This window comes from Canis lupus, chromosome 18 (assembly GCF_048164855.1).
Source record: "Canis lupus baileyi chromosome 18, mCanLup2.hap1, whole genome shotgun sequence".
NCBI classification, from domain to species: Eukaryota; Metazoa; Chordata; class Mammalia; order Carnivora; family Canidae; genus Canis; species Canis lupus.
In genome coordinates, this window is record NC_132855.1 from 9,310,740 (window position 1) to 9,331,853 (window position 21,114).

The 21,114-nt window shown below is 38.0% G+C and overlaps 1 protein-coding gene across 8 annotated transcripts in view; it reads left to right on the top strand.

Annotated features, from left to right (window-relative positions):
- The window catches only part of DOCK4 (dedicator of cytokinesis 4), a 410,872-nt gene that overhangs the window by 295,541 nt on the left and 94,217 nt on the right, over positions 1–21,114 (top strand). For all 8 annotated transcript variants that reach the window (XM_072783430.1, XM_072783431.1, XM_072783435.1 and 5 more), the window contains exons 24-26: positions 7,133–7,260; positions 9,801–9,935; positions 20,281–20,379. In XM_072783430.1, coding sequence (XP_072639531.1) covers positions 7,133–7,260; positions 9,801–9,935; positions 20,281–20,379 — 362 coding nt within the window. The remainder of the gene's footprint in view (positions 1–7,132; positions 7,261–9,800; positions 9,936–20,280; positions 20,380–21,114) is intronic.

Sequence of the window (21,114 nt, forward strand, 5' to 3'; positions counted from 1 at the left end):
CTTTGGGGAGGGTCTAGGAGAGTTCTGTTTTCTTGCCTTTTACACCTGCACTCCTTGGCCTCTGGCCCCCTCCTCCATCTTTAAAACCTGCAGTGGAGCATCGCCAGCTCTCTCTCTCTGACTCAGCAGTCTCTCCTCTTTCACCTGTAAGGACCCCTGTGTTTACATTGGGCCGATCTAGATAATCCCGGGTAACCTCATCATCTCAAGACCCTTAGTCACTTACGCAAAGTCCATTTTGCCATTACATACTCACTGGTTCTAGGAATTAAGGCATGGACCTCTTTGGGGGACCATTAGTCTGTCTACCCTCAGATGGATAACCTGCATGTAAGAAGGTTAAAAAAGGAAAAAAAAAAAAAAACCCACTTGGAAATCTATGAGTTTTATTTATGGATCGAAAGTTTTAAGGAATGAGACTCAGAGTGCTGCACTTGTGTGACTCTATACATCTTAGCCAGGAGGATGGTACAAATGACACTTTCCCAATTTAAGATTATAAATCTAAACTAGGACAAGTTAAAGTAGAGATAAGGACACAACAGGGCATCAGCTGGACACATAATCAGTCAAAGATCAAGTACTTAGTTCTTGCCAGTTCCCATTTCTCAGAACATAGAGTATGGTGCAGACAGTTGCTACTCTGAGCTTGATCTGTGTGAAAACAAATGCAAACATCGAGGCCCAATTTAAGCAGTTTTCTTACCTTTTTTCCAAACTTTCCAATGCTGATTGGCATGAGCAAGCACATTACTGGGGAACACTTGAAAGCCTTTCCCTCCAGGCCCGCTCCTCCCATCTCAGTATATGGCAGCACCAAACCCTAGAAAGTTCGGAGCTGTCCTTGCAAACCTCCCCGCCTTCTGTCCTCATCCCGACCTCTCTTGGACTACTCTGGGGCCTCCACAGCATCTCACATCTGCCTCCCCTACCCCCAGTCCCCCGCCTGCCTGCCACGGGGCCCTTCCACACTGCCGCCTTGCCTGCGCTCCCTCAGGTCCATACTTGCATCCCTCTCCTTTCTCCCATCCTTTCTGGAACTCACACCAGGTGATGTCACCCCCAGCTCCCTTGCTCGCATCCCCTGCTTGTGCTCTGTTTTGAGGACACAGAACAGACTCGGGCTTTCAGGCCCCGTGACCTCGCCCTGCCCACCTGCCTGGTCCCATGTCTTTATGCTTCACTCTGCTTGAACCCCCGCTCTCCTGCTCCTCGCCCTCCCATCCTGGGTGATCCCGGTTCACCTGCTGGGGGCTCAGTTTAACCCTCACTTTCTCAAGCATCTCCTCTCTGCCCTGCTCGCTCAGTTCTCTCTCTCATACTCGCTTTGCGTTTTGCTTCTTGGATGACCTGACACATCTGTAACTGAATAAAGAATTGGGTTTTAGTCATTTAAAGTCTGTCTTCATCCCTCGTTCCAGAAGGAAAACCTCAGAGGGCAGGGGTTTTATCTATCCTGATGACCGTGATCTCCCCAGCTTCCAGAACTGGGCCTGGTGCATAGTAGGTGTTCAGTAGAGGTTTCTTGAATGAATACTGTGTACTGCTGGGTCATACATTCAGGATCAGGATAGAGTACCAATAAGTAAATACATGATCTGTATAAAGAAATCTTACTGGAAAAGCGAATTTTGAGCTCAGGATGAGCACAAATATGACAACAGAACAGCTTGGGCTGTGGGAGGCCCAGAGCAGAAGCAAAGCTCAGTGGAAAAAAAGTAGCAAGTGTTCATAGCATCTATTTTGCTGTAGGAAGGCGCCCCGTGGTGGAGGCACCCAGGGTGGGATTAAATCCAGTGAGTGAGCTCTATGAGCCACAGTCAGGCCATCCTTCGGCCTCTCCTGTCATTGTCCTCTGTGATCCTGACATTGTCTGCATGGGAATAGAGCCCCTGCATAGTCAGCCCTCCTTTCCATTCGGAGTGTTGTCTGTCCTCCAGCATGTGAAAGGCTCCTTTGCAGGTTTTGTTGCTGTCTGTGGCATTGGCATTTCAGGTGCTGGTGGCTTTGATCACCAGGGCCCAACCAAGCTCCGATTTCAGGTTTTCTGCCCTGCTGCTGCTTCTCTGCAGCCTGCAGCTCTGCTCACCTGCTTTATAATCCCCCCCTCCTGAGGCTGCCTGGGAGCAGCTACGGAGGTGGCCCTGCTGGTGTCCAGCCTGCGTCGCCCATTGTAGAGAGTGGCTGGCAACCCTGCATGGCACCGCAGGACTCCCAGACCTCACTCCTCTATGGACAGAGGCTGACTTCAAGGGTCTTGGTTAGTAGAGGAGGTAAAGACCAGTTTCTGACTTTCTTCAAAATTAACCTCAGCAGGAAATCTAGCAGCATTTCATAGCTGCTTCTCCTTCTTAGCCCCACACCCATTGAGAATTACTCATGGGAGCTGGCTTTATCCACTCAAGTGTGTACGGACAAAATAAAAAGTAAATGAGAGTCACTCCTTTATACACTCAATGAGATACATAATACAGCAAGCTTTGCCTGAGATGTGGAATATGAGTGTGCTGACCCTTTCAAGGACAGAAACTGCATAACAGATTCTATTGTTAAATGTTTGGAAAGTTGGTATCTGTTCAAAGTGGATTTCTTCTTTTTTGGGGGGTGGGTGGGGAGCTTGCTTGATGAGTCCAGGTGTTTCCTTTTAAAGGTAAGAATTAGCATTTTAACCAGTCAGCTTGTTTGGCATTTACCCACCGACTGTATCATTTGCATTGGCTGACATTGCCCTAGTAATGGAGAAAAAGCAAATCTGCAGTTTAGGTAGTCCTATATTTCTTTTTATGCACACCACACACGAATTATTTGTCTACCTTACTCACTTTTTTTGCAGTAAATATTCTCTTAACAGTTGGTTGCAAACTGAATTTTTAGAAATCAAATTCTGCTGGCTGCAGGAACATATCAGATAAGCTTTATCTTCCTTTCTAATTAATCATCACTAGGCAGTGACTCCTGTCATTTAATTTTGTAGATTCTTTTCCTTGGTTCTTTTTGTCAAGTAATTGATTTATAAATGATTACTTAAGTTTCCTGGTCAGACTTACAGTTTAAAGGAAGCCTGCAATGAATTACTTCACAAGTTTGGATTTTAATGTTCTGTGTTGCCTTGTGAGGAATGGCCTGTACCTTGTGTGGTTTGTTGTAATGGTAAACTTGAGGCCAAACCCCTTTGTGTTGGTAAACCAATAAGAGAAATCATGCGAACACTGATTAATAGCACTTTCCCAGGTATGAATATTTTGCATTCCCTATGATTTTTGTTAGGATTCAGAATCGTATATTCTTTTACCTATGGATATATCTTCTTATACTGGCTAGGAATCCACTATAGTGTTGAACCGAGTTGTTGGTTGACCATCTTTGCCTTCATTTTGATCTTAAAAAGAAAGCATTCAATCTTTCACTGTTAAGTATTAATATTAGCTAAAGGTAGGCATTTCATTAATGCTCATCATCAATTTGGGAAATTACCTTCCATTATTAGCTTCCTGATAGTTTTTTGTCAAGAATGGATGCTAAATTTTGTACATTTTTTTCTACATCTGTTAATATGGTGAATTAACATTGATGGATTGACTTTCAAATGTTATATGAAACTTGCCTTCATGATAAATCCTATTCAATCATAGTATTTATATATATATGGACATATATATGTATTTATATATATATAAAAATAGATTCATTTTTCTAAAATTTTATAAGGATTTTTTTCATCTGTGTTTATGAGAGATAGCAGTCTATAGTTTTCTTGTCTCATAATATCTTTGACTAATTTTGGCATCAATGCTGGCCTCATAAAAAGAGTTAGTTGTGTTCTCTGTTCATTCTATTTTCTGGGAGAATTTTTGTAGACTTGATTTCTTCCATAAGCTTTACAGAATTTGTAGAAATCATCTGTGCCTGGAATTTTTCTTGTGAAAAGGTTCTTAACTACAAGTTCAGTTTCTGTAGTAGGTATAGTGTTATTTAAGCTGTCCATTTTTTTCTTGAGTGGGTCAAGTTGAATTATAACTTATGCAACTATTTATAAGCACATGGGTTTTAATAAATCAAGAATAATTCATCTAAATTGTTGCACAGTTGACATCTTTTAAAATTCCAAGCAGATCAAGGAAAGAGGCTAGGGCATTTGCAAGTGGGCATATCCACAAATATATGACCATGATGGGCACATAATAGAAAATAGTTTTGTGCATATGACATCCTATTGAAAAGCAAACACTCAAGACAATAAGCATACTTACTTGTTTCTTTTCCAAAATATTGAACTACATACTGAATAAGTTACTTTATTATTTCAAATACTAGTTTAATGACGGGATAAATATAAGACTTTGCGTTAATGGAGGAGTGATACTTGTACAGTCAAAATTCACTAGTTATGGGTTCAGTTACTAAAATGTATTTGTAAGTTCAAAATCAATACTTGTGACACTCTTACATTCATTCATGGACATGCAAAGAGCAGTGAAAAATTTGAGTAGCAGAATGCAGACATTCCCAGCTGAGATCAAACAAGGCAATGCTCTGCCTTCCTTTCCACTCTCTTACAGGGATAACTAGAGGATGGAGCAGTAGGGGGCAGTGCAGTGCAGTGCAAGAAGCTCCAGCTCTGGGGCCATTTGATAGTTTGATTTCCACCTTTGGCCCTTCTTAGTAGAGTGGCCTCAGGCAACTCACTTACCACTTCTGAACCTCTTTTTATCTTTTGTTAAATAAAATAGAATCTAACTGGATGAGTTGTTTTTAGGATTTAACAGTGTTATCTATGTGGGATATGTATCATATTTGTATGTATATTTCTCCTAGGAGAAATGATTCATTATTTGCTGTTTCATTGTTCCCAGTGACTTGTTCGAACTTACCTAGCATGAATAACAAGAATCAGCTATATTTATCTTTCTTCCCTGATGAAAGTATAGAAGTATGATTTTCAGATGTTTATCAACTTTGCTTTTAAGATAAACCTTATCTCCTCGTGAAGTAATATGTATTTTACCTATTGCTAGAATTGATTGACTGAAGTTGTAAAAAGCATTTTTGCATCTTTGGTCGGTAAAGTTTTTTTTTTTTTTTAATGTTGTAATCTCACAAGTTTTAGGAGCATGAGAGAGGAGATAACATGTAAATATCAACAGTTTTTACAAAGTTGAGTGGCAGCTGACAGCAGACAAGAGAAGGCTGACACACACAGGTGTGTGGAGTTGGAGTAGAGCCAGGAACAAACTAGTTTACTTCTCAGCACTGCAGATGGCTCAAGACGGTTTCAGAAAGGATCAGGAATTGAAAATACCTGTTATCCAGGGGCACCTGGCTGGTTCAGTTGGAAGAGCATGTGACTCTTGATCTTCAGGTTGTGAGTTCAAGCCCCACATTGAGTGTAGAGATTACTAAAAAAAGACAAACTTTTTTAAAATTATGGAAAATAGAAAGTACCAGGTATCTGCAGATTAAGGGTGCTAGAAATATGGAAATTGGATTTTTAAAAGCCCTAAGAAGGAATAGTTAGCACCCTGCCCTGTCCTCTCCTTTCATTCAGGCAAAAATGGAAAGTTCACTCCCTAGAGAAAGTGAATGAGATATGCCTGGATTCAGGAGATCAGACAGTGCTAAATTCAAGAATTAGGATCTGCACCATAAAGGGAACCTCACAGTTAAACAGAGAGACCCCTATTCCTTCCTTTCTTGATTTCAAATGACTAAAAGATGATGGTGTCATGCTCCTCAGAGAGGAGATTGGCGGATTTCTCTGTAGAGAACTGGCCAGCCTAAGAAAAGGCATCTTGGATTCTGATATTTGGGGGTCTCCTGATGAAACATCTGGATACCTACTCTTCCTGCTGTAAAGCTTCACCAGTTCACAAGCTTGCCAAGGCACGCTGTTGTGTTTTGTTCCCCAGTTAGCATTTTAATGCTCACTTGTAAAGACAACCAACAATCACCAGATACTGTAGAAATACCTTTAATGTTGTGCAAGCAGAGGCCAAAATGAAGAAACAGAAAAGAGAACTTGAAAGAAAAAGATAATTCAAGGAGAAAAAAAAATATATCACAAAATCATCTCTGACTAACCCAGAGAGAAAAGATCCATGAAACATGTTATAAAAGGATATCACTCAGAGAAATAAACAGGAGTGGCTACATAATAAAAATACAGTGCCTCTTCTTTGAAAATTATTAGGAATTGCATGATAGGAGCCACAGGGCATGAAAACAAGTGTGGGGCCCTTCTGAGGTCCCTGTGCTATCACACAGGTGGCACATCTGTGACACTAGCCTTGCAAATAAGAAAGAATTCTTGGAGATTAAATGTATGAGAGCATAAATTTAAAAAATTGAAGAGTTTGAAGATAAAGAAGTTGGACAAAAGGATGGTAAAGTACTTAAAAAGAGAAGATAGTTTAAGACATTCATGATGTAAATGTAGTCAGAATTCCAGACAGAGAACAGAAAATCTAGAGAGAAGAAAACAATCCTAGAAGTATTTCAAGGCAAGTTTCCAGAGCTTAAGGACACAAATTTATAGATATCAAGGGCCAACGCAAGGCACACAATCAGGAAATTTTGAATTACCAGAAACAATTTCCCAAAAGCTTTCAAAGACAGATGAACAAAAGTAAAACAAAAACATGGTCATGTGCAAAGCACTGGAAATCAGAAAGGTAGCAAATACAAAACATTAATTTAGCCAGAAATTGTGATAGGTTTTTTTTTTTTTTTTTTTTTTTTTTTTGAGGGGGTGGGGGTATTGTTTTTGTGAGACTGGGGAGAAGAAAAGAAGGTTAAAAAAAAATAAAACCTAAATTTTCATCTACTACAGTAAGAAGTCAGTGAATAGTCAATCTCAATGAAAAAATCAGAAAATGGTCGGGTAAGCATACCATTTAGATATTTGGAGGTAAAACAAACAATTTAAAAAATATTTCAGTACAAGAATCAAAGGCCTCTCTTGAGTGCAGGAATCATGGATTGGGGAAAGGAACCACTGCTTTTTAATATCAGTCATGTACCTTTTAACTGTGTTAATCATTTAACAAGTACAATTAGATTAAAGAGTAGATAAGGATTTGTACAAGGTTGGTGTGGGGCTCCACAGATGGGACACTAACGCTGCTTCTCTCTCCAGATTCCAGGTACATTCTCCTGCCCGTCGTGTTACATCACCTCCATATGCACCTGCAAGAACAGAAGGACCTGATCATGTGCGCACGTATCCTTAGCAACGTATTTTGTCTCATCAAGAAAAATAGCTCAGTAAGTAAATACAGGTCATAGTATGTAGTTCCCATCAAATGGCTTCTGGAAATAAAAATGTTAAGGTCTTCAGAGAAACCACACTGAAGAGTAACCCTCTGAGGCTCTGAACTTTTATTTCCAGCTGGGTCGGACATTTTATTTTTCCTCTGAAATAATTTTTTTTAACCTTGTAAGATTGCTGTAACCCCAAATAACCTGGCTTCCCTAAACTTGTATTGCGAGAAAGAACTGAATACCCAGTGAGAAAAATTAGAAATCTCAAAGCCTCCTACATGTGTCTTTAATCTTGATATGATGAATACTCTGTGGCAAGAATAAATTACTGCCTGCAGAGTGAAGTCTTTTTGGGCTCATTCTGTGGAAGGCTGCATGGTGATGCTCTGAGCTTGGCCATGGCCATTGGGCCCTGCCCTACAGAAGTTGGAGAAACAGGAAAGCTCCAGGAGACTGAGGGTATCTCTCACTACAGTCATTACTCAGCCTCAACAGTTATCACTAAATTGTTATGGATTTGGGAATTCCTATGGATGTACCTGACTCTTGATGCAATGTGGTTGCATTAGAGGATACAGGACAAATAGAGAAAAAAAAATCACATGCTTACTTAGAAATGGGGACAACTCTTAGAGTGTGCATGTCCATGGCTCATGGGGCTGATGTGAAGTCCCATATAAGGGATGTCCTATTCTAGTTCTGTCAGTTGCAGCCGTGAGTTGGCATTATGGTCCTCTTTGACAGCGTGTGTAGAGTAATGCAGGGACTTTTATTTCTCTGCCTCCCTTCTAGACCTATGCTACATAGTTTCCCCATCTTTGTCACTCTTCCTTATGATCCTTATGATCCTTCACCTTCTGAAGGGCTCAGTGGTAAGCTGGCCTGGGACCTCCCCTTCCCACTCACCCCCAGTGGAATCAGTGGTGAGAGGGCCCTACACTATGGGAACAGGTTGGCATTTGAGAGGAAAGGGTCGGAAGATCTGTGTATAAAAAGTGCAATTAAGAGAAACCTGCCTGGGGAGGGAAGACTGACTTTTACCCATCCCCATGATCCCAGGCCCCACAAGGTTGATACTGGACTGGGGAGAAGAGCAACGATGGGAGGAAATGCTAGTTTTGCTTTGAAACTTTTCTATGTAATTCAGTAAAGAATAGCTATCGCATGCCTAGTGTGAATGTTTTTGCGAACCGTAATTCTGCTAAGTGAGATAGCCCGCTGCCGAAAACTGAAAACCAGTATCAGCAGTGTGGAAAAGATTTTTTTTTTTAATTTCTCCTGTTTGTGTCAGTTTGGAAGTTACAGTCAGCTTTTGGACCTACCTGATAGGGAATTCAGAACAGAAACTCTGCCCTGGGGATGGGGCATGGGGTTGGGAGGTAGAAGGGAACCCTTGGTAGTTATCTTGCAAGCGTAAGACAGTTTATCATAAATCTCTGGCTAAAAAGCTGTTTCAAACCCACACTTTGTAAAAGTTTTTATTTTTGTTTGGCTGGTTCTTTTTTGGAATGGCAGTCTTCTTGGTAGGGAGCCTTTGGACACAGAGTTTTGTCTTCTGCAGATGTAATAAGAATCCAACTCTACTATGTATACAGTCAGTGCAGAGCAATTTGGGTTTCTCTCTCAAGTCCCAGGGGCTTGGATACAAGTACTAATTTTGCTTTAGAGGAGCTGTGCCCCCCCGTGGCCACTGGTCTTACGTCTAGTCTGGAGCTATTGGTGTTCATCTAACACTGAATGCTGTTTGCTCATCTTACATGGAGAATGTTTTTTTTTTTGTTTTTTTGTTTTTTTTTTTAAACCTTTGTTTTTTTTTTTTTAATTTTTTATTTATTTATGATAGTCACACAGAGAGAGAGAGAGAGAGAGAGAAGCAGAGACATAGGCAGAGGGAGAAGCAGGCTCCATGCACTGGGAGCCTGATGTGGGATTCGATCCCGGGTCTCCAGGATCGTGCCCTGGGCCAAAGGCAGGCGCCAAACCGCTGCGCCACCCAGGGATCCCGGAGAATGTTTTAAAAATCATTTTTATAGCAGTAGTCATCTGCACTTATAAGACAGCTCTGGAAAATGACCTGTGCAACTCAAGTGATGAGAAGAGTATATGTAAGCACAATAAAAAAGAATTAGGGACTTTGGGGCCCAAGAGAGACTTTCAAGTGATGAATCAGACTCAGGCAAACTGACTGGATCACATCACACACCATGTCAGTGCATAGCCGCTACTCTGAGTAAGTCTGGCCTGCTTTCCAGAACATCGCCTCACCTTTTCATTTGCGTGTCAGGTGTCCACTGCACAGCCTCGTTAAGTACTCTTGAGTGAGCTGTGAGTTCACAGTGAGCTGTGAACTTCCTTGTGCCTTTGTTTTCTGGAAAAGAAGGTCATTTACTTAGGTGACATAGGTGAGGCCCAATCCAAGTTCTCAGGTCCCCTGACTTTTTGATTCTGTATTTGGAAATATGGGTTTTTCCTCCCTTTTCTGTTAAAGAGAGACTGATACATAAGCCACCATTTTTTGAACTCTATTTTTTTTTTCTCTTAAGGAAAAATCTGTGTTGGAGGAAATAGATGTGATAGTGGCCAGCCTGCTGGATATCCTGCTGAGAACCATATTAGAGATCACCAGTCGACCTCAGCCGTCCGGCTCTGCCATGCGGCTCCAGTTCCAGGATGTCACTGTAAGATCATAAAGCAAATGGTATAGGAACAGAGCATAGTTGTGCTTATAAAAGCTTGTATCCCTTTGAGGGTGGGTTGCTATGGGAATCTGGGAAATGTGACCTTGGGTGAGTGACCCATGTCTGTTTCAAATACACATGAAGCTACTTTCATTTTACCAGGGAATGAAGATAAGAAGCACTGTTTGTTACAAGATCTTGGGTTAAGATATGTTTAATTTCAGGAAGCCGAATTTGTTATTAGCTCTCCTTTGCCCAATTTAAATTAACGTGTGATTCTGTGTCCCCAGTCCTCTTGATAATTCTTCATTCTCTTTTTAGCCATCAAATTGCTCGAGGAAATGAGAATAGTGAAATAGAGAACCAGGGATCAAGGGCCTTGAATTCTAATTCTGGATTTTTCACTGTGAATAGTAAGGACCTTAACTTAGGGAGGCCTCAGTTTCCTCAGCCATACAATGAGAAAGTTTGACGTCGTAATTTCTAAGTAACCTTCAAGCTCCACAGTTTTATGAGTCTAATATAACGTGATTTAGAAAATACTAAGAAATAATGTGTCTGATAGTTTATGTATGTGTATATATATGTGTGTGTGTGTGTTTGTCTGTAGAGAGAGTTGGATGGATGGATAGGTGGATGGGTGGATTCTATTTAAAGTTCACATTCAGTTGACCAAGAATGGGACTTTTTTTTTTAGATCTGATTAAGAATGTTCTTTCAAATATCAGAAATGGTAGTAGATGCTATATATCTTTCACATATATTTACAAAAATGTCAGCGTTTGCCATTCTTTCTATAAATCATCCACGGCAGAACCTCTGTCTTAAGAATGTTTGCCTAGCCTCTGATGAAAATAATTTTTATTTTTACTTAAAAAAATAAAAAGTCTGCCCTGACTCTCCTACCAAGTTCTCCTGTTTTAGGATGGCCACGTTGTTTTGAATTTTATTTTCTTTGCTTTCAGAGCTAAGATTTACCTGAGGAAACCAAGCTCTGAGTTTGGGAAACAAAATTAAACTCTTTCTTTTAACAAATTAATTTAAAGATAGTATGAAAAGCTTCCTGATGTGTGTAATAGCTGTACTGCCTCATTTAAAGAAGAGAGGAGCAAGCAATTGATTTTTCAATTTCATGTGGAAAATGGTACCTACATCGTGGGATGTACATTTGGCTTTGCATATTTAGCACACTACTTGATCCAAAGTAAATGCTCAAAACATGTCATTGTTGCTTAAGACTCCTGGGGTTCATCATGGATATGGAAGTTTGGGGTGTTGGGGGGTTGATTTTATTTTATTTTTCATGTTCTTTAAATTAAACTTTTCGTTTTGTGATAATTGTAGAGCCACTTGCAGTTGTAAGAATTATTAGAGTTGTAAGAAATATTACAGAGCTTTTACCCAGTTTCCACAATGGTAATATCTTACAGAACTATAGGACGATATCACAACTAGGATATTGACATTAATACAGTCAAGACACAGAATATTTCCATCACCCCAAAGATCCCTCATGTTGCCTTTTTACAATCCAACCCACTTCCTTCCCATCTCTACCTCCTCCTCAACCCTGACAATCACAAATCTGTTCTCCATTTTTATAATTTTGTCATTTCAAGCATGTTGTAGAACTGAAATCATGCAGTATATAACATTTTGTAATAAGCTTTTTTTTTTTTTTTTAACTCAGCATAATTCTCTGGAGATTCAGCCAGATTATTAACAAGGTCTTTTTAAAGGTTTTTAATATTGATGAAATCCAATTTATCAGTATTTCCTTTAATGAATCATGCTTTTGCTGTCAAGTCTAAGATTTCTTTTGTCTAGACCTATACCCTAAATTTTATCTCCCAGGTTTTTTTCCTAAGACTTTTACAGTTTTGTATTTTACATTTGAGTCAACAAACAAATTTTTGCATAAGCTGTGCCAGATAATTCTAATACTCTATTACTCACTTTTGACTTATATTGTCTTTTTTCATTCAATTTGAGATCTTCCTGGTTCTTGGTCCAATAAGTGATTTTTAATTGAAGTCTGGACATTTTTATCTTATGAGACTCTGAATCTTATATAAACCTTGTTTTAGCTGGCTTTATGTGATTCCACCAGTAGGGGATGGGGGAGGGTGCTAACTCGCAATGGCCAGAGGTAGAAGTTTGGTTCCCCATACTGTCTTCACTGAACACTGACCATATCTTCCTGAAAGTACTGGTTCCTGATTTGGCTTTCTCTTAGGAAGATATGAGGGCACCTCTGCACAACTTGGTAAGCATGGAAGTCTAAGCTGCCCACTCAGTGTGGATGAGGCCAAAGTTTTTTGTGGTGTTCAACTGGAGTAGAGCCATTATGACTGAAAGTTTTGTCTTACTAAATCGCCATTTGCCTGATCCTTTGGCCAAAGAGAGTAGACTTGTGTTGAGGATTTTTGTTGTTTGCAATTGTTGGTGTTTCAGAGTGGTCAGCTTCTTCAACTCCAGGTGTGGCATCTCCAAACCAGGAAGAACACCCAGAGCACTCAGTACCATGTCCTTCCTCAGATCACAAGGTCCCTGGCCAGACTGCTGTCTTTTCTCCACCTTCAGACTTTTCGGTTTGTTCTCTATGTAATAGCGAGGTTTTAAACGTGGTACTGAGCAGGAGGATTAGGTAAAAATATATCTATCCCATCTTCTCCAAAGCAGGAGAAAATTCTCCTTCATTATGGTTTAGATGGCAGTGTTTTAACTGCTTCCTGGCAGTACAGCTCTAACATAGTTTTGAAATTATAATGGCCCAGCAAACCTCAGAGTGAATCCTGGCTGCAGATAAAGACTGCCTGAGGCCAGAAGCTAAAACCCTTTTTCAGACTGCTTCTATCCATAGGCAGGGTTGTCGGTGACAAACCTCTCTGGGATATGCATGGACGCATGGCCCTCAGGCCTTCCCAATGTAATAATCAATGCAAATTAGGAGACTTAAAGGCAGTGAATCAGGTTTGCAGATGAAGTTGGGAATAGGGCAGGCAGGCTATTCTTCCATTGTTTTAAATTTTAGGAAAAATCACAGAAAGAAACTTACCCAGCATACCCACTTTGTACCTCCCCTGAAAAACCAAACTCTCTCAAGGTATGCGGATTGAAATTTGCTTAGGAAACATGCACTTGAGGGCAGCCCGGGTGGCTCAGTGGTTTAGTGCCACCTTCGGTCGAGGTCATGATCCTAGAGACCCGGGATCGAGTCCCATGTCAAGCTTTCTGCGTGAAGCCTGCTTCTCCTTCTGCCTGTGTCTCTGCCTGTCTCTCTCTCTCTCTCTCTCTCTCTCTCTCTCTCTCCCCCTATGTGAATGAATGAATAAATAAAATCTTAAAAAAAAAAAAAAGGAAACATGCACTTGAATTATTTGGCTCCTTTGATTTTATGCTGCAAGACATTTAGATGGTAGTCCTCCATTGAACACTTTCAATCTTTGCAGAAAAAGTGCCTACAATAAGTAGACGTACTGTGGGTAAAAGCAGTTCCCACAGTGTGTCATGGTGAAGTGTTCCAGTTCTCTGGCAAGTACCATGGCTAGCCCCCTGCCTCCCCATAAAGCTGACAGGAGGTCTGGCTTCCGCTGTATCATAATTCTAGATAACAGTAGCCTTATTTTTGCTATTTAAAAGGATTGTACTTTTTGTTCCTTTACCAACTGTTCTTTAAACTTTGAAGTGCTCTCTTTGCTAGAAAGAAAAAAAAAACACCATTGTAATCGGTTCCTTTCAAAAATCTAATTATGTGTGGAAGCAGTTTTAATAAAAGCAGCATATATGGCCATTTGCTCACACCCTCAACTAATTGGACTCCAGAATTCCTTACAATTTATAAATGCTTCCTTCTTTGCAGATAATTTAGTTAATCACCATTTATAGTGCAGGTGACTCAACTCGACACAGACCATGTCTAAGAAAGATACACTTGTCTAAACTTTCCATGCACTGTGGGCTTGTGGTCAGAAGAGGGAAAGAGATGCAGAATTCTGTAAGAAATTTCTGGAAAAAATAGTGCATATGTATAATAGAAGGTTTCATGAGGGCCACGGTAGCCATCTAATACTCTTGTTATTCACAATTATTGATAGAAATGCCCACCATACTCAACGTATACATAAAACGGATGCAAACCACGGAGACACCTACTGTTTTAAAGGCGATGTATATGCAAATTCCCACACTGAAACAAAGCTAATCTTGGCCACAAATGGTTTTCGTTTATTCTTCTTAACAAATTGTTGAGCCTTGGGTTTTTATACATACACTTAAATTTTTTAAAAATTTTATTTACTTATTTGAGAGAGAAGGGGAAAGAGCGCACATGCATGCGAGTGCACAAGCCAGGGGAGCAGCAGCAGGAGAGGAAGAAGCAGACTCCCCACTGAGCAGGGAGCTCGCTGTGAGGCTCTATCCCAAGATCCTGAGATCGTGACCTGAGCCAAAGACAGATGCCCAACCTACTGAGCCACCCAGGTGCCCCTGGACATTTAAAATATTTTAAAAACAAAAATTACATTATAGATGAAAACATGTTAGTTAAAATATTGGACATCTTTTTGGAATATAGTTGACACACAATGTTGTATAGTTTGAGGTGTACAACTTAGTGATTGGACATGGTTGTACCTTACGCTGTGTTCACCCCAAGTGTTCCTACCATCTGTACTATTGCATTGTTTTTATAGTATCACTGACTGTATTCCTTATGCTTTGCCTTTTATTCCTGTGATTTACTCATACCATAACTGGAGGTCTGTGTTTCCCCCCTCCTTCATCCATTTTGCTTAACCTTTCACTCCCATCCCCTCTGGCAACCATCACTTCTCTGTATTTATAGGTCTAATTCTGCTTTTTGTAGGTTTGTTTATTTTTTTAAGATTCTGTTTGTGAGTGGAATCATATAGTATTTCTCTTTCTCAGTCTGACTTATTTCACTTAGGTCCATCCATGTTGTCTCAAATGGCACGATCTCATCCTTTTTATGGTTACATAATATTCCATGATGTATATTTACCACCTTTTCCTTATCTATTTGTTCATTGATAGACATGTAGGACATGTGTCTTGACTATTGTAAATTATAAGTAATGCTTCAGTAAACACAAGGATACATATATTCTTTCAAGTTAATGTTTTCATTTTCTTTGGGTAAATACCTAGTAGTGGGATTATTGGATTATATGGTATTTCTGTTTTTAATTTTTTGAGGAAAACTCCACATATATTCTTTCAAGTTAATGTTTTCATTTTCTTTGGGTAAATACCTAGTAGTGGGATTATTGGATTATATGGTATTTCTGTTTTTAATTTTTTGAGGAAACTCCATGCTGTTTTCCACAGTGGCTGTACCAATTTACATTCCCACCAGCTGTGCACAAGAATTCTTTTTTTTTTTTCTGACATCCTCTTCAACACTTATTGTTTCTGGCCTTTTTGATTTTAGCCATTCAAACAAGTGTGAAGTGATACCTTTTGTGATTTTGATTTGCATTTTGCTGATGATGAGTGATGTTGGGCATCTTTTTGTGTACTTGTTGGCGATCTGTATGTAGTCTTTGGAAAAATGTTTATTCAGGTTCTCTGCCTGTTTTTAAATCACATTGTTTGATTTTTTTTTTGGTGTTGCATTGTGTTGTTACTTATATATTTTGGATATTAATGCCTTATCAGATATATCATTTGCAAATATTTTCTTCCATTCGGTAGGTTGTCTTTTTGTTCTGTTAATGGTTTCCTTTGCTGTGCAAAAGCTTTTTATTTTTATATAGTTCCAGTAGTTTATTTTTGCTTTTGTTTCCCTTGCCTTAGGAGATATACCTAGGAAAATGTTCCTATGGCCAATAGACATATGCTTAGAGTTCCTAAATAAATTAAGTGAATAAACAAAATGACATTGCAGAGTAGATGTTCAGATTAACAACACATTGTAAATGTGCCAAAGATGAGATACCAGGATAAGTTGTTTGCAGTCTATAACAGATGTAACAAATATAGATAATAACATGGATTCCTATGTACATTGAATGTAAAGACTTAATGAAAGGCTCTTGTTTTTTGAATAATTTTTTTTCTTATTACTAAAATTATTGTAGGAATATGTAATTCTTCCAACTTTAAGGTATGTTACTATTCACAGGATGGCATGTTTTAGGAATAAACATTTTAAGAATATTAATCTAGGAGCTATATTAGAGATAGTGTAGTTAGGATGTAGAAAAACAGATGAGGAATTAAATAGGTTTCTACTAAGTAGGATTTGTTTTTTTTTAATTGCGACTTAACAGAGAGGTTAAAAAATCAGATATTGTTTATCACCTGATAGATTCTTAGATGCCTATTTAAATTTGAAATATAACCTCAAACTCTGGTATATTTCCTCTATAAATCAAATCAGTCTGAGCAGTAATAGAAGAACCAGAGATGGCTGGGTTCACATCCTAGCTTTGCCATTTTCTGACTGTGAGACCTGGGATAAATACCATAACCTTAACAGATCTTACTGTAAAATGAATTTAATAGTATCCACCCAACTCTGTTAGGGAGTGAATTTGATAATAGAATCAAAATATAGTAACTTACACATAGTACCATTTCCATAAATGATAATGTTGTCATAATGTCTTTCTTAAATTTATTAAAGTGTAGTAGACATTCAAAAAAATTGTACATGTTCTTAAGTATACAATTTGGTAAGTTTTGACATATGTATTCCTGTACACCATTATCACAATCGAGATGAATAACATATCCATCACTCTCAAAAGTTTCCTTTTGCCCCCCTCCCTCTCTTCTCCCTCTTACCCTCCATACTACATCATCCCCAGGCAACCACTGACCTGTTTTCTGTTACTACCCTTTCTAGAATTTTATATGAATAGAATCCTACAGTACATAGTTACTGTTAGTTTGGGGGGTTTTTTTGGTGAGAGGTGGTGACATTTTGACCACTTTCCTCTCAGTATAATTATCTGAGTTTCTTCATTGCTGCTGTGCATATCAATAGTTCATTTTTTTTTAATGCTGAATAGTGTTTCATTATATAGATATACTACCATTTGTCTATTCACCCTTTCGTGAACATTTGGTTGTTTTTTTGTTTGGGCAAATCTGTTCTATCATCAGTATTTTCCCATTTTGACACCAGTAACACAGTATCCTGACTACCATAACTTTATAGTAAATCTTGAAGTTCCTTCAACTTTATTTTTTTGAATGGTGTTTTGCTATTTCAAGTCCTTTGCATTTCCATATGAATTTTAAAATCAGATTGTCACTTTCTACCCTATAAAAGGCCTGCTGTCATATTGATTGAGATTACACTGAATCTGTATATCAATTTGAGTAGAATTGACATCTTAACAATATTAAATCTCCCAATCCATGAACATAGTATTCTTTCTTTTTAGCTAGGTCTTCTTTAATTGTTCTCATCAGTATGTTATGATTTTTAGTGTGCAGATCTTTTGTCATTTATATCACCAAGTACTTCCATGTTTCAATAGTATTATAAATTATGTTATTTTAAATGCCGGTTTCCAATGACTCATTTCTCATATGTAGAAGTAAAATTGATTTTGGTACATTGATCTTGTATTCTGAGACCTTTTCTAATTCAATTAAGTAGTTCTAGTGGCTCATTATAGATTTGATAGCATTTTCTATGTACACAAATATGTTGTCTGTGAATAACAACAGATTTTTTTATTCCTTTCCAATGTATATTCCTTTCATCATTTGTTCTTTATTGCACTGGCTAGTATAGTGTTGAATAGAAGTGGTGTATTGTTTAAGCTTTGGAATGTCTGAAAAGTATTTTGTCTTTCTTTTTGAAAAATGTTTGCTGGGTAATGCAGTCTTGATCGATAGTGGTTTTTGTTCTTTCTGTACTCCAAAGGTGTTGCTCCATGGTCTTCCAGCTTGTATTATTTCTAATAAGAAATATCTCATCCTTGTCTTTGTACCTATGTGATGTGTTTTTTTTTTTTCCACTGGCTGTCCTTAAGTTGTCCTTTATCTCTGGTTTATTATAATGTAACTTTGTGTATTTTTTTCATGTTTCTTGTGCTTAAGGATTGTTGAAATGTTCTGATACATAAATTTACAGTTTTCAGAGAATCTGAAATTTTCTCCTATTTTTTCAATTGCTTTTTCTATGCCCTCCTCCTCTTTGAACTCTCCAATTACATATATATTCTGCTACCTGAAGTTGTCCTATAGTTTACTGATACTTTTTCTTTTATTTCCGTTTTTAAAAAATGGTTGGAGAATTTCTACTGTCTTCAAGTTCAGTAATCTTTCCTTCTGCAGAGGTCTAATCTGCCATTAGCCCTATTAAGTAAATTTTCATCTCTCACATTATAGTCTTTATCTCTAAAAGTTCAATTTGGGTCTTTTTGCTGTCTTTAAAGTCTGTAATTAACATCTTCAAACTTTGCTTATAGCTTCCTGAATATATAAACTACAGCAATAATAGCTATTTTAATGCCTTTTACTGCTAATTCTGTTACTTATGTCATTTCTGGGGCTGTTTTTATTGATTTTTTTTTCTCCTCATTTGCATCATTATTTTTTCCTGCTTCCTTGTGTGCCTTGTAATTTTTTATTGAATGTAAGACATTGTGAATTTTATATTGGAAAATGGTTTTGTTTTTTTTTAATTCCTAGAAATATATTTGAACTTTGCTCTGGAATGAGGTTGAATTTCTTAGGAACTATTTGATTGTTATATATCTTGCATATGAGCTTTCTTAGGATCAGAGCAGCATTTGTTCTAGGTGTAATTTTTCCCTGCTACTGAAAGAAGATGTTTTTTAGTATTCTGATACCCTAATAATGGCAAGGTTTTTCCAGTCTTGCTGATAAGATAAAGTACTATTCCCAGTCCTGTGTGAGCACCAGGTGGTGTTCTCTCAGTCCTTTTTAGTCATTATTTTCCTAGCCTTGGATTGTTTCCTCACACATATGCACTAAAATATGACTCACTGTGCCCTTAAATTTTCCACTTCTTGTGTTAAGTACCAAGAGTTTCTTTGTTCATTAACAAAGTATTCAGCTTAGATTTCTACTAGCCCTTACTAGTTAGTTTCTTAAATATTTGGCCCATTAAGTGTGAAGGAACAATCATTTGTCATACTTGTCTATTACAGATGTTTATCCTCATGCAAGAAGCCAGCCTGCATCTTTGGTTACCCTGACATGGTGATTAAGTACTATCTCCAGCCCTTCCTTGGCAGCTGCTAGGGACTTTCCTAGCTTAACTGCCTCTGTTGGAAAATCTCGATTCTAAGAGCTTTCAGTCCCTGATTTTACACATAAGTCTATAGTCTCTTTCCACTTAAATGCAAAACAAAACACCCTACCAATCCCCAATTAAAGTACTTTTTTGTAAATTTACAGTTACCACTGATTGCTTCTTGTTGTGTTCATATTGTTCTAAATGTTATTGTTCTCGTTAAAAGTAGATACATTTTTCGCTGAGCAGAAAAGGTTGCATCAGAGCACAAATATTTTAAATTAGATGTACTTTGGGAAATGCAAGTGATAGCAATTTTATAGATCTTCAAATCTATGGATGCTATTTTTTTCATTATTAATCTTTAAGAATGGACTTTTTAGGAGTCAAACAGAAAGCACCCTAGCAGAATAGGATCATAATAAACTGTTTTTAAAAGGAGTTTGAAACCAACATTGTAATATATGGCTTTTCTATACCCTGCTAGTCAGCAGACCAGCACTCAGATGAGTTGGAGGAGATTGTGTGAATTCAAAAATGGAGCATGAGGTTACAGGAAGAGCTTTGGAGTCAGAAAGACATAGAGATAACTTCAACTCTTCCACTTTTGAGTGATGTGACTTTTAGCCCACTGAACCTACAATGTATCATCTTTAAATAAATATTATACCCCCTCCCTCATAGTACTGATAATGAGTTTCAAATGACAATGAATGAAGACATAGTAAAGGCCCAGTCAATGGCCTTTACCTCTGTTAAGTGTGTGAAGTTACTTTCCTAGTGAGAAGCTTCCACCCAAGGGAAAATATCTACTCCTAATTCGAAAATGTGTGTGTGTGTGTGTGTGTGTGTGTGTATATATATATATATATATATATATATATATATATATATAAAGTAAATGGCATTCATCACAGGAAGAAACATTGACTATTATATTATGGTTAATTTAGATTTAAAAGACTTCATAGAGTTACTTTAGATCCTACTGTTTTTTTGGTTTTTTTTTTAATGTTCTGTATGAGGGCAGTTCAGAGTAAGTTACTGATGTTCATTTTTACTGTTACTAAAAAGTATGCTTTTTTTTTTTTTTTTTTTAATTAGGGAGAGTTTGTTGCTTGTCTCCTGTCCCTATTACGACAAATGACAGATAGACATTATCAACAACTTCTTGATAGTTTCAATACAAAGGAAGAATTAAGGGTAAGTGACTTTTTAAAAAAATTCCTACATCTTTCTAGCTTTCCTTGTTCTCATTCATCATTGTTAAGAGAGCTTCTTGACAGTTGTTTTACCTGTTTCGGTTAAATTCTAAGCTGTTTTTTCTCACCTTCATCCACATGTCTATCTATTTTGGCTCTTAAAGATTTCAACAACTCAAGCAAAGCAATTAACTTTGCTTTTATACAAGAACATAGGAGTTGAAATACCTGTCAGCAAAATCCAATAAACTAAAACAGAATCACAGACCTAATGAGACAAAAGCAAATAGACTAACTCTAGTTAGGTGGACTTAGAAATATTGCCTTAATAGAAGGGAGAATCTGTAAATACATTAGCTGATTTCCTCCTTCTCTAGAACCACAGTGAGTTCTGGCTACAACGTTCTGACCAGGGAGCAGAGTTGTATTTGATATTCTCTATCAGCTACGGCCTAATCAATATGCTGTGCTAGTGTGACAGGCTGACATTAAATAGAAAATATTGATGCCAGGTTTATAAAAGTTCAATCTTTGCTGAGATTTAGGGAACGTCAATATTTCCTTCGTGGTGTTCACTAAAACCTTAGAAGTTGATTGTCCTCAGTTGGAGGAATGACCTGTCATCTCTTCTTATTTACTTTGATTTCTCTTCCATCTCTTGAGTTTCCCAGACACCTTTATATGTAAGCCCTTGTAATGGACGGGGTGCTTACATGCTGGTGGTGCTGAATTATAG